The following is a 14,104-nucleotide window of genomic DNA, read 5'->3' on the forward strand; positions in this document are numbered from 1 at the left end:
TATTGAACTTCCTTTTTCTAGTGCCTTCTTACCGTGTCGTACGTCACCGCGTTATAAATTCGGAATTTGATGTGACCGTGTGTAGGCAAGACAGCTTGAGCCGAATTCCGTTGGAATTCCATCGGGAAAACCATCAGAGCTTTTTCCGACGAGAATTCCGATCGTGTGTACGCGGTCAGACTTATGCCGCGTACACACGACCGGACTTTTCAATGGACTCGGTCCGACGGTCTTCCCGACGGGGCTTTCGGCGGAGGTCGGAAGGACTTTCTGAACGAGCGGACTTGGCCACACACAACTGGACTTAGTCTGTTCGATAGTTTTGAACGTGATGACGTAAATGGGACTAAACAAGAAAGTTCAATAGCCAGTAGCCAATAGCTGCCCTTGCTTCGTATTTTGGTCCGTCGGACCGGCACACAGACGAACGGTTTTTCCCGATTTTTAGTCCATCGGACTTGAGTCCGTCGGATAGATTTGAAACATGTTTTATTTCTAGGTCCGTTGGACTTTTGGGGGGAAAAAAAAGTCAGCTGGAGCCCACACACGATTGAATTGTCTGACGGATTCCATCGGACAAGTCTGCCAGAAAAGTCCGTTCGTGTCTATGCGGAATTAGATTGTCAGTGGAGGGTGTGTCCCTTCCCTCCAATCAGCTCTGCTCAATGAAATCTGCAGAGTGTACCTTCAGCTCTCCACCCCCCTTCTTTCTGAAAGCTCAGACAAGCTGTATAAATTCTGGACTCTGAATGGCTGTAGGGAAGGGAGAGTTGCAGATAAACAGGTACAACTTATGTAGGAGGATTTGTTTGATCTCTTGTTTATCACCAGTCGCTTTCACTGGGCATATGTAAGGGTTTACAACCACCTTTAGCTATCCGTTTATGTAAAGTGTATCCTGAGTGTCAGGAATGATTTAAATACGAATCTCCATGGTGTGTTCCATGTTTACCCATGATCCTTCTCTCCTAGACACTGTGACAAACGCATCAGGACCCCTACTGGTGGAAATCGCCAAGACACCCGGCTCCACATTGGGCATTTCGCTGAGCACGAGCACTCACCGGAACAAGCAGGTGATAATCATCGACAAGGTTAAGCCGGCCAGCGTGGCGGACAGGGTGAGCGGCCATTGTTCTGGCGATGGGAATATACTTTGCCTTTCCCTACGACGTCTCTGATTTATTTTTACCGTGCCGCCCTTCTCTTGTTCTGCAGTTCACGTTTCACAGTGTGATAATCAATAACCGCATACAAAGAGCTTGTATAGTACACAATCTGATCCCCTCTGCCGGTGGCTCTCGCTTTTTTTCCATGGTCAAGATCAATTGGCAATTTTCTGATCTGATTTTGAAGCAGAACGTTGCAGAAATTTTACCCCCTTTTCCTGACCAGAGCACTTTTTGCGATTCGGCACTGCGTCGCTTTAACTGACAATTGCGCGGTCGTGCGACATTGTATCCAAACAAAATTGACATCCTTTCCCCCCCCCCCCCCCCCCCCCCACAAATAGAGCTTTCTTTTGGTGGTATTTGATCCCCTCTGCTTTTTTTTTTTTTTTGCGCTATAAACAAACAAAAGAGCGACAATTTTGAAATAAAACGCAATATTTTTTACTTTTTGCTTTAATAAATATCACAAAAAAATATATTAAAAAATCATTTTTTCCTCAGTTTTAGGGCTGATACGTATTCTTCTACGTGTTTTTGGTAAAAACAAAAAAAAACAAAAAAAAAACGCAATAAGCGTTCATTGATTGGTTTGCGCAAAATTTATAGCGTCTACAAAATAGGGGATAGTTTTATGGCATTTTCATTTATTTATTTATTTTTTACTAGTAATGGCGGCGATCTGCGATTTTTTTTTATCAGGACTGCAACATTATGGCGGACACATCGGACACCTTTGACACTATTTTGGGATTGTGATTTGTGATTGCTCAGCGATCAGTGCTATAAAGATGCACTGATTGCTGTGTAAATGACACTGGCAAGGAAGGGGTTAACCGCTAGGGGGCGGTGAAGGGGTTAAAGTGTGTCCTAGGGAGTGATTCTAACTGTGGGGTGGGGAGGGGATGGGCTATGCCTCAATGACAGGGAGCGGTGATCTCTGTCCTGTCACCAGGCAGAACGGGGAAATGCTTTGTTTAGAAAAGCATCTCCCTGTTCTACCTCTCCGTGACACGATCGCGGGCACCCGGCCCACCAGTGCCACTCTGCCAAGGTAAATCGGCGTGCGCTGGTCGGCAAGCAGTTAAAGGATAAATTCATCTTTTGGCTACATGTTACGTTTAAGGCAAAAATTGAGATAGCGCTCCAAAGGCCACATCTGTATGAACTGAATTTGAGGGAAAGAAGTCCCCTGCCTTATATGGGGATTCTCTGGTGATCATCTGGGAAGTCTCCACGTGGAGACAATCTTATGCCGACAAGTGAGACCTGTTTCTTTCAACTACCCCCAAGTGCGTCCTGACGAAGCAAAATAGTGAAACGCGTTGATGCACAGGAGCTCACTGCTGTCCGTGGTGTCAACCCTCTGTTTACACTAGACATTTATGACCATCATATGTTTACTGTATGTTTTTAACATCTTTTCTACTTTTTCGACCGTTCGTCTGTTAAATAAAGTATACATTTTACTATACTTTCGGCCATTTTGCCTGTAAAGTCCGAAATAGGGCCTCTTGGCTCTTTACCCCCTTCTTTCCCTCAAATTGGGTTTTACACATGTAACAATGGATCATGTCACTAAAATTTTTGTTTTGATTGATTTTAAATATTATCTGCACGCAAGGTGAAGTTTTATAACCAAGTTTTTTAGTTTAGAAAGGCGTGGCTGATTTACATATTTGTGTTTTGTTTTGCTTATTTTTTTTTCTTGTAATCCCAGTGGTGTCTGTTTTTTTATTTATTTTTTGGGGGGGGGGGGGGGTAGCCCCCCGCCTCCACCTCCCCCCCCCCACTGTCTGCTGGCCGGTCCGGCACTTACCCCATCTAGGCGGGGGCGGGCAGTGGCTCCGTGTCCTCTCCTCCATCAGATTTGGGGGGCACACCCTAAAAAACGCATAAGAGATGGTGCAGCCATAAGACCATAAAGACAGAAAAAAAATATTACAGCGCGCACATACAAAAATGGCATTCATCCTGAAAGGCTAGTTAAAAACGGGGTTTGGTCACACTATATGGTCATATAGTTGCTAAGCCCACTTACTGCGACAAAGTACCCCGAATTAGTGGGTCCTACGCGATCCATAGACTGGAAGATCCTGCTTCTATGAACCATGGGACGCCATACGCTCCTCTATATGGGAGAATTAAAAGGACTCCTCCTATAACACAGGTGGACACTAATAAGAGGCAATGATTGGGGGGGGGGGGGGGTGCTCCAGCCCAAAAGGATTTGGTCAGAATCCATACTTAGATGAACAAAGATTTGGGGGGGGGGGGGGGCTACTTAAAAAATGCATAAGAGATAGTGCAGCCATCAGACCATTTTTTTTCTCTCCTCCATCACAGCATCCAACAGGATCGCCTGTCCTTTCAGCCAACCGGGTGGCGGGTCTCAAAACTCGCTTCCTGATTGGTCGAGATGAGGATCAGTGTTACAATAGGGATCATTCATTCGCTGTTGTAACACACCTGGGTGGGCTCCATTCGCATTCTCTGCACCCCGAGCCCACCCTATTTTGAAGCCTACAGGCGCTTCCAAAAAAAAAAACACCCCCCGCCATTGTAATTCATGCATCCGGATGCATTAATGGGGGGGATAGCGCCCCCGCGCCTTAATGGATTGGGCCGCCCCTGCTTGTAATACAAATGTAAGGAAGGAACAAAAAACCCTTTTTGTATTTGCAAATTCAATATACAAATACCGCACTGGTGACCCCACAATAGGGATAAAACTTTTTTGTGGAAGGGAGTTGGCAGTGGCCACTCATTAAGATTAAAAGAAAAGAGGTTTAACCTTGAACTACGTAGAGGGTTCTTTACTGTAAGAGCGGCGAGGATGTGAATTCCCTTCCACAGGCGGTGGTCTCAGTGGGGGGAGCATCGAAAGTTTCAAGAAACTATTAGATAAGCACCTGGCAACATACAGAGATATACAATGTAATACTGACATATAATCACACACATGGTTGGACTTGATGGACTTGTGTCTTTTTTTCGACCTCGTCTACTATGTAACTATGTATCGTAACGATGTAATCTAATCTTCTCCATCCATTTGTCTTGCAGGTGTGGAGCGCTGCACCCCGGAGATCACATCCTGTCCATCGATGGCACCAGTACAGAGCATTGCACGGTGATGGAAGCCACGCAGCTCCTGGCCAGCACCATGGAGAACGTCAAGCTGGAGATCCTGCCAGTCCACCACAGTCGGCTGTCTCTCCGGCCGCCAGAGACCGGTCAGTGATGTGCCGATTTACCCCCCCCCCCCCTGTGGGGTGGTGATGATGAGATCTGTAGCAGGGGATGGTGCTAGGTGAAGGTCGAGCTCGGCTGCCTGCAGTCACTTTGCAGAGGGAGAAGTTCTCTTCATCTAAAGCCTCTCATCGTGAAGGGTTGTTATTTGACAGGGCAAGGTTGGCGCAGAGCTGTGTAATAACGTAGCCTGCTTTTTGTATAGACAGCTCTGTAACCCTCTCCTGTCCTCAGTCCCTGCCAACTCTAACACCACTACAGCTTCTGTGTATAGCAATTCATTATATTCACATTGATTTATAGAAATGTCAGCGTCGTCTGCAGTGGTGCGCAAATCTAGGGCACACGGGGGGGGGGGGGGGCGAGAAGACCACCTTAAAACACAGAAGTGGAGATACATAAAAGATGGAGGCAAAGGAAAATTTCTATTCCTTTACTAAATCCATTACAAAGTTCTCTGGGTTTTTTAAAATGTTTTATATATAATCTTTATCTATAATAACTAATTATGAGGATGCCCACAATGAACTTTGTCCGCAATATACCGTAAGGCAGAGAACAATTATACAAATTCAAATAATTAGCAGTAGGTCACGAATCTTCCTGGTGCTATGACTTTTTTTTTACAAGAAAGGGAGATAAACCACCTAGCTGGTATTGTAGCTACCTAATTTTTTGGTGGAGTCCAGGTGCTCGGTTCTAAAGGAGTGCCCACACCCGCATGCCCTCTATGGAGAGTGCCCACACCCGCATGCCCTCTATGGAGAGTGCCCACACCCGCATGCCCTCTATGGAGAGTGCCTACACCCACATGCCCTCTATGGAGAGTGCCCACCACCCGCATGCCCTCTTTGGGAGAGTGCCCACACCCGCATGCCCTCTATGGAGAGTTCCCGCATGCCCTCTATGGAGAGTGCCCACACCCGCATGCCCTCTATGGAGAGTGCCCACACCCGCATGCCCTCTATGGAGAGTGCCCACACCCGCATGTCCTCTATGGAGAGTGCCCACACCCGCATGTCCTCTATGGAGAGTGCCCACACCCGCATGTCCTCTATGGAGAGTGCCCACACCCGCATGCCCTCTATGGAGAGTGCCCACACCCGCATGCCCTCTATGGAGAGTGCCCACACCCGCATGCCCTCTATGGAGAGTGCCCACACCCGCATGCCCTCTATGGAGAGTTCCCGCATGCCCTCTATGGAGAGTGCCCCACACCCGCATGCCCTCTATGGAGAGTGCCCCACACCCGCATGCCCTCTATGGAGAGTTCCCCACACCCGCATGCCCCCTATGGAGAGTTCCCCACACCCGCATGCCCTCTATGGAGAGTGCCCCACACCCGCATGCCCTCTATGGAGAGTGCCCCACACCCGCATGCCCTCTATGGAGAGTTATAGTTTACAAAATACTTATTAATTGTGTATTTCTGTTGAGGGAAATTTTTGGCACTTTATATTTATTTTTATTTGTATGTTTTGCACAAAATTATGCACGAGAGCACTTTTAATGGATATAAGAAAAGGGTATATCCGTAAATTCATGTAAAGTGAAGACACAATATTGTGTTTAAATTATTGTTTAATCATCCTAGTTTTTTAGCGCACTAATATTCATATTTATTTTATTTCCTCTATGCCCACACCCGCGTGCCCTCTATGGAGAGTGCCCACACTCGCATGCCCTCCTGCCTCCTGAGTCATTTAACCACTTTTCTACCAGGGTTTTTTTTTTTTTTTTTAATTAAAATCAGCAGGGTTTTTTTTTGCTAAAAAAATTACTTTAAATCCACAAAAATTCATAATTTGGAGAATAAAATGGTTTCAGGTTAAGTTTTATTTTTTATTATTATGTTGCATATTTGCATAACTGTTTATCGAGCATATATTTTCAGAAAAGAATACACTAAAATTATTTTAATGCACTCAATCACAATAGGTTACCCATTTTTTAATTAATTTTTTTGGTAAAATATAAAATCCAAATACCAAACGTGCCAAGCCTTAAAATTTTAAACCTAGGGTACCTAAAATAGTCCATAGGCGACACTTTAAGGCCCTATACAGTTTATCAATTTAGAGTGAACAGTGAACTGTGGCTTTAGAATTATTGCCCCCACTCTGATGTGGGTTACAATGGCTCACATGAGCATTTGCATTCATATGTATGAGTGATGGGAGTACTTTTTTACTTTATTTTTTTTTTCTACTTATTTTATTATATTTGGAATTTTTTTTAAACACTTACATTTTTTTTTTTTTTTTTTTAAAAGCATTTGACAGGTAAAAGGTTTTTTTTTTTTATAGAGACATCAGGACTTTTAGATCCCGATTGTCTCCCCTAACCTCCACTGAAGATAATCAAATGCAGATCGTGCTCTCAGGATCCATTCAGACACTTTTATATGCTTTGGTGGAAGCACTGATTGAAAAGGGGCTGTAATAGCAGTGATCTCTAGCACTCTCATGTCATAGGTCTCTAGTCTGTGACTCTGAAGCATTTCCCCCCAGTCCCCAATAACGCCTATAGCAGGTTTGCAGTCTCTGACCATCTCCAGTAGCATGTCCATAGTCTCTGACCATTTGCAGGTTTGCAGTCTCCGACCATCTCTATGTTGTAAAGCTCTGCGCAAATTGTTGGCACTATATAAATATAAATCCCGCTATATAAATCCTGAGTGATAATAACCTCCAGTAGCATGCCCAGCATCTGACCATCTCCAGTAGCATGGTCATAGTCTCTGACCATCTCCAGTAACATGCCCATAGTCTGACCATCTCCAGTAGCATGCCCATAGTCTGACCATCTCCAGTAGCATGCCCATAGTCTGACCATCTCCAGTAGCATGCCCACTGTCTGACCATCTCTAGTAACATGCCCACTGTCTGACCATCTCCAGTAGTATGCCCATAGTGTCTGACCATCTCCAGTAGGATGCCCATAGTGTCTGACCATCTCCAGTAGGATGCCCATAGTGTCTGACCATCTCCAGTAGGATGCCCATAGTGTCTGACCATCTCCAGTAGCATGCCCACCGTCTGACCATCTCCAGTAGCATGCCCACCGTCTGACCATCTCCAGTAGCATGCCCACCGTCTGACCATCTCCAGTAGCATGCCCACCGTCTGACCATCTCCAGTAGCATGCCCACCGTCTGACCATCTCCAGTAGCATGCCCACCGTCTGACCATCTCCAGTAGTATGCCCACCATCTGACCATCTTCAGTAGTATGCCCACCGTCTGACCATCTTCAGTAGCATGCCCACCGTCTGACCATCTTCAGTAGTATGCCCACCGTTTGACCATCTCCGGTAGCATGCCCATAGTCTGATTATCTCCAGTTGCATGCTCATAGTCTGACCATCTCCAGTAGCATGCCCATAGTGTCTGACCATCTCCAGTAGCATGCCCACCGTCTGACCATCTCCAGTAGCATGCCCACCGTCTGACCATCTCCAGTAGCATGCCCACCGTCTGACCATCTCCAGTAGCATGCCCACCGTCTGACCATCTCCAGTAGCATGCCCACCGTCTGACCATCTCCAGTAGCATGCCCACCGTCTGACCATCTTCAGTAGTATGCCCACCGTCTGACCATCTTCAGTAGTATGCCCACCGTCTGACCATCTTCAGTAGCATGCCCACCGTCTGACCATCTTCAGTAGTATGCCCACCGTTTGACCATCTCCGGTAGCATGCCCATAGTCTGATTATCTCCAGTTGCATGCTCATAGTCTCTGACCATCTCCTGTAACATGACCATAGTCTCTGACCATATCCAGTGGCATAGCCATAGTCTCACCATCTCCAGTAGCATGCCCATAGCCTTTGACCATCTCCAGTAGCATGCCCATAGTCTCTGACCATCTCCAGTAGCATGCCCATAATCTTTGACCATCTCTTTTAGCACGCCTATAGTCTCAGGCAGCTTATGTAGCGTTACATTAGCATACAGTCCCACTGTACCCCCAAAGCAAGACAAGGCAAAATACCTGATTTCTGGTGTGGATGGTTCACAACACTGCTTAGCAAGTGGTTTGCAGGTATTGCAAGCTGAAAAAAGTACTGTGTGCTATACCTTTTTTTTTTTTTTAGTGCAACACTGTAAGTCCATGCCAGCCGATAGAACTATATGAAATGTCATTGTGTGAACTGCTATGAAGTAAAGATGCATGCCTTTCTGGGAAAAAAGCAATCTATAGGCCCCGTTCACATTATGCATAGCAGGGACTTGCGTTCCCACTTGCAAAAGAAACTTGCGATTTTTACGTGGAAATGCGTGCCACGCATAGGGCATCCTATTCATTTGAATGGGCTGCCCTATGCGCATTTGTCGATCCAAAGAAGCTCAGGGACCAAATTTTTGGCCTTGAGCCAAGAGCAATTCTGCACTTACGTTGAATTGCACAGGAAGGCGCTGTGCTTTCATGTGTGGTGTGATTTGAGCCCATTTATTTCAAATGGACTGAAACGCACTGGTCAATACCAAAAGTCGCAGCAAAATTGCGTAGCGTTTGGGGTACCATTCATGATGAATGGCACCCAAATGTGCATTGCACATTTTTTTACTATATCGAAACCCCTGGCAGAATCGTGGCGATTCTGTCAGCAATTCCAAATTGCCAAAGTTTGAATGGGACCGGTTCAGTTCACATCAGGAACAGGAATGCGCTGCACGTTCCTATGCAATTCACATGCGGTGCAGTGTGGTGTTTTTTGAGCCCATTCATTTTGAATGGGCTCAAACTGGACCACGCCATAAGTAGTGAGTGTACTACTTTTTTTTAAAAACGCACTGCAGCCAGATGGCATTGTGCTTCTGACCCATGCCATCCGGTGCAGGCCAAACGCATTACGTTTGCGACCTGCATTTGGGGTGAAGTTGACCTTTTGACATCTGCTGCAGATTGTGACTGCAGTGCGTTTTGAACTTGGTGGACGAAACGCGCACAGAACGCTGGTTTCCCGCACTTTGTTTTAGAATTTTCGGATTTTTAAAGTCCAAAAGGTGGGTGGTTAATACAGTTCTGTAGAAGAGAGTTCCTGAGATGGGGAGCAGCAGGTTAGCAGAGAGAAGTTTAGAAAATTTAGTAAGGAAAAGGGAAGAAGAAGCCGTTTTTTGAGCAGGCTGAAGGAATCTTTAATTAGGATGCCATATACTGCAAATAAATAGTAGATCATTCAGCCACTTCTCAGGCATCAGCAGAGAAAAGGCAATAAATAATATACGTTTATCCTGAATTAAAAGTTTCTGAGCCAAAATGTTGCTATTAAAGGCTCACTCCGCTCACAATGAATATCTTCCCCTATAGATGGAGGCTGATGGTTTTTAAAGCCAGTGAATTCTCAAGATGACTACAGAAGTTAGATGAACCCTTTGAAATCCTTGCCTGGTCGTTGGGGATTATTAGGAGGGGGCAGCAATTCTACGTTCACAAGAAATATAAAGTCATGGCTTGAGGCTTACAGTTTAGTTGAACCCCTTTTTCCTCCCAGTTAAGGTGCAGAAGAGTGAACACCACCACTGCTGGGACCCCTGCGTCAACTACTGCCATACCCACCTCCCTGGGCACTGCAAGACCCCCACTTGGAATCCTCCTACTAATCAAGACTACTGCAAGTGTGAGTACACCGCTATGTCTCATGCCTGCTGCAATGTAGGGCACTCTGTTTTGATTTCCTAAAAAAAAAAAAAAAAAAAAAAATCGGCAATAGTTCCAAATACACTATACTGTCAAAAGTATTGTGACACCTGCCTTTACACCCATAATGAACATTAATCGCATCCCAGTCTTAGTCTGTAGGCTTCAATATTGAGTTGGCCCACCCTTTGCATATATAACAGCTTCAACTCTTCTGGGAAAGCTGTCCAACTTACCTTCAGCCTACCCATACATGGTTCAAATCCTGGCCAGTTCCTGCCGAACCGGCTTAGATCCACACCGTCTATGGCTGGCTTTATCTAAAAAAAGTTAATGTACACATAAAGAACTGGTTCACATTCATCGATTGGTCCAGGCTCACTGATTGCTTGCTAGAGGTTACTGCACATCCTTACCACTCAGATTGGTTACTAGAGGTTAATGAACACAAATACCGCTCACCCATTGGTTGCTAGAGGTTACTGCACATCATTACCGCTCACCCATTGGTTGCTAGAGGTTACTGTACATCATTACCATTCACCTATCGGTTGCTGGAGGTTACTGCACATCATTACCGCTCACTGGTTGCTAAAGGTTACTGCACATCATTATTGCTCACCCATTGGTTGCTAGAGGTTACTGCACATCATTAACAACCACCCATTGGTTGCTAGAGGTTACTGCACATCATTACTGATCACCTATTGGTTGCTGGAGGTTACGGCACACCATTACCGCTCACTGATTGGTTGCTAGAGGTTACTGCACATCCATTATTGCTCACCCATTGGTTGCTAGAGGTTATTGCACATCATTAGCGATCACCCATTGATTTCTAGAGGTTACTGCACATAATTAGCGATCACCCATTGGTTTCTAGAGGTTACTGCACATTATTACTGCTCACTAATTGCCTGCAACTCACCCCGTGTCGTCCTCTGTAAGCTACTATAGTCATGCCGCTGCTTTATTAATCCCCCCCCCCCCACCCCACTGCCCTGCTAATAATCTCTATTAATCTCTCTCCTGCTGACAGGAGAAAGGTGGGGGAGAAAAATCCACACACAGAGAGCTCTGCGTGTTTGATCTCCACACTGCTGACCGGACAAGGGGGGGGGGGGGGGGAGACACAGAGCCACTCTGCCTCACAGAAGTACAGTTAAATCACACTTGTTTAATAATAAAAGTAAATAGAACAAACATAGTCAAAACATAGCCAGAGTTCAGGAACGGATAGTCAGACAAGCGAAACGTTAGGGAGCCGGAGTTGAGCGTAGTAAAACAGCAAGCAGGATCTGGAGCCAGACGGCATGTCAGCCAAGCAAGTCTTTAAACAGGAATGCAGGAGATAGTCTCTGTGATGTTGACCAAGGCGAAGGCAGAGTTTCTCTAGGCTGGACGGCTTAAGTAGGCAGGACTGACGAGCAGGATATCATCAACAGCTGAGTACCTGTGGAGAGATAGGAGCTGGCAATTAGCTGACAGTTGAGCGGCCAGCTCAGAGAAGGAAGGGCTGAGCTCAGCCCTGACACTAGGCAGTTGAGTTTAGAAGCATTTTTTGGAAAGCAAAAAAAAATGCATTCAGGACGGATGTTCAGAGGCATTTGAAACGCCAAACAGCTTGTAAACGCCTCCAAAGGTGGAAACTCGCATTTGCTGCGTTTTTGTTTATAGGTGTTTTTAATGGAGATACATTTTTGACTATCTGCAATGCAAAAAACGCTTCTAAATGTGGCATGTAAGAGCGGCACAATGGACGTTTTTAAACGTCTGTTACTATCTGTCAAGTTGCATCCTTCAGGATAGGTTTAAAAATGTCCCCTGTACATGAAGCCTAAAAGTCCAATAAAGAGACCCTGAAAAAGGTTTCTTCAGCCGCATGTGTTCACTAAGTATAAACGCATTTTATACAAAAAAAAAAATCAACATTTGTAAGTACTTTTTTTTCAATTTTTGGGTTGGGCTGCATTCATCGCCATCTTGGGCCGCAGGTTGGACACCCCTGGGCTAGATGGTGAACTGTTCCTGCCGTCCTCACATCCAGAGCTGGTCTATGGGTGTGAACAGTCCACCACACAAGACCACGGGGGAGGGGGCTGACCTCAGGGGGGGCCTGACCTCGGGGGGGGGGGGGGGGGTTGAGCCGCAGGGACCGGTCTTGCACTTGGAGGATCGGTGGATAAGGGGATAGATCTCCGTTCTCCTCACCCCTAGACAAAAATGAGCAGTTAACGCATGCGGTGTGGGCACAGCCCCACTCCACAGGGAAGAAAAAAAATCCTGGAATTCTCTCAACAAATCTTCCTAAATATTTAATGTGACTCTGTGAAGAGATCTGAAAAACATGACCTGTTTGTGGCCCCCCGTGGACAGGGTTGAAGAACACTGTTTTACAGCACACTTGAAGTGAGAGTGTTTTCCAAGGGAACAATAAGGAGAAACGGGGAGTAAAATCACCCCAGGCTTTGTGTGCCATGTCTATGTCTGTATAATACACTCATACAGGGCCGGGGGGGGGCTGCTGCCCTGGGCACTAATATGTAGGGTGGGGGGGCTGGAAGGATATGGGGGGGTGTGGATTTGTGTTGGGAGTTGAATTCGGGGAGTGGCAGGGTTAAGTATGGTTTTATGAGGTTAAATTTGAGGGGGGGGGGGGAGGAGACGGAGTGCTGGGAGAGGCAATTTAGGGGGATTTGTGTTGGGAGGGGGGATTGGGGGAAGAGGATTTTTGCTAGCGGAGGGGGAATTTGTGTTGGGGGATGGAGGAGGGGCAATTATTTTTGCTGAGAGGGAAGATTTCAGGGGGGGGGGTTGTGCCGGGAGTAGAGGGAATTTATATTTAGGGGGTAATCATGCAGATTACTGGTTGATTGGTGATTTTTGCTGACACATAAGGCTCATACACCCCCCCCCCCCGGGTGGCAGTTTGGCATGTTCGCCCATGTTCTGGAGGACCTTGTCCTGGCACTGGACACACAATTTTATATATAGATATAGATATAGATATATAGAGATATAGATATAGATATATAGAGAGAGATATAGATATATATATAGAGAGAGATATAGATATATATAGAGAGAGATATAGATATATATAGAGAGAGATATAGATATATATAGAGAGAGATATAGATATATATAGAGAGAGAGAATATAGATAGCTATCTATATATACCCTGATCACAGTCACGGATCTTTCAGAGTAATGCCCCATTAATAATAAAGCAGACGTTTGTCCCTGGAACAGGGCATCGCCTAGTCCCCCCCCTCTGGCGGTGGCGGAGTTTAACACTACATCTGCCGACACGCAGGAATGAGAAGACGCCGCCAGGCCGAGCGTTTCTACTATGATGATAAATGGCTGTCTGCAGCGCAGTGCACAATGCCAGGCAGATGCCAGTTACTAATTAGATGTTACTGTATTATCTAACCAAAGCCGGCACAATAACGAGCCCTTTACAGCTGGCCGGGGCACAAGAAGCGGCGTTTACTCTGCCAGGCACTGCGGGCTAATTAAAGGGTTTTCGCTTAAAAGGAATGTACTATAAATTTTCCTCCTGTATCATTAACACATGATCACACCCCCCTTGTATATACAGTGCTGTGAAAAAGTATTTGCCCCCTTCCTGATTTTTATTTTATTTTATTTTATTTTTGCATATTTGTCACACTTAAATGAGTCAGATTATCCAACACATTTTAATATTACACAAAGATAACCCGAATAAATACAAAATGCAGTTTTTAAATGTTGAGTTTGTTTATTAACCACTTGAGCCCCGGGAGGATTTGCCCCCTTAATGACCAGGAGGCCATTTTTTGCGATACTGCACTGCGTTGCTTTAACTGACAATTGCGCGGTTGTGCGACGCTGTATCCAAATGAAATTTATGTCTTCCCCCCCCCCCCACAAATAGAGCTTTCTTTTCGTGGTATTTGATCACCTCTGTGTTTTTTTTTTTGCGCTATAAACAAAAAAAGACGAAAATTTTGAACAAAGAACCAACAATATTTTTTACTTTTTGCTATAATAT

At 45.5% G+C, this 14,104-nt stretch overlaps 1 protein-coding gene across 1 annotated transcript in view; it reads left to right on the forward strand.

The window, feature by feature from the left end:
* The window catches only part of GRIP2 (glutamate receptor interacting protein 2), a 293,045-nt gene that overhangs the window by 203,372 nt on the left and 75,569 nt on the right, over nt 1–14,104 (forward strand). Inside the window, exons 8-10 of the mRNA XM_077451617.1 lie at nt 973–1,117; nt 4,233–4,405; nt 9,919–10,044. Coding sequence (XP_077307743.1) covers nt 973–1,117; nt 4,233–4,405; nt 9,919–10,044 — 444 coding nt within the window. The remainder of the gene's footprint in view (nt 1–972; nt 1,118–4,232; nt 4,406–9,918; nt 10,045–14,104) is intronic.

Source organism: Lithobates pipiens, unplaced genomic scaffold (assembly GCF_037356315.1).
Source record: "Lithobates pipiens isolate NorthernLeopardFrog02 unplaced genomic scaffold, aLitPip1_a1.2 Scaffold_23, whole genome shotgun sequence".
Lineage (NCBI taxonomy): Eukaryota > Metazoa > Chordata > Amphibia > Anura > Ranidae > Lithobates > Lithobates pipiens.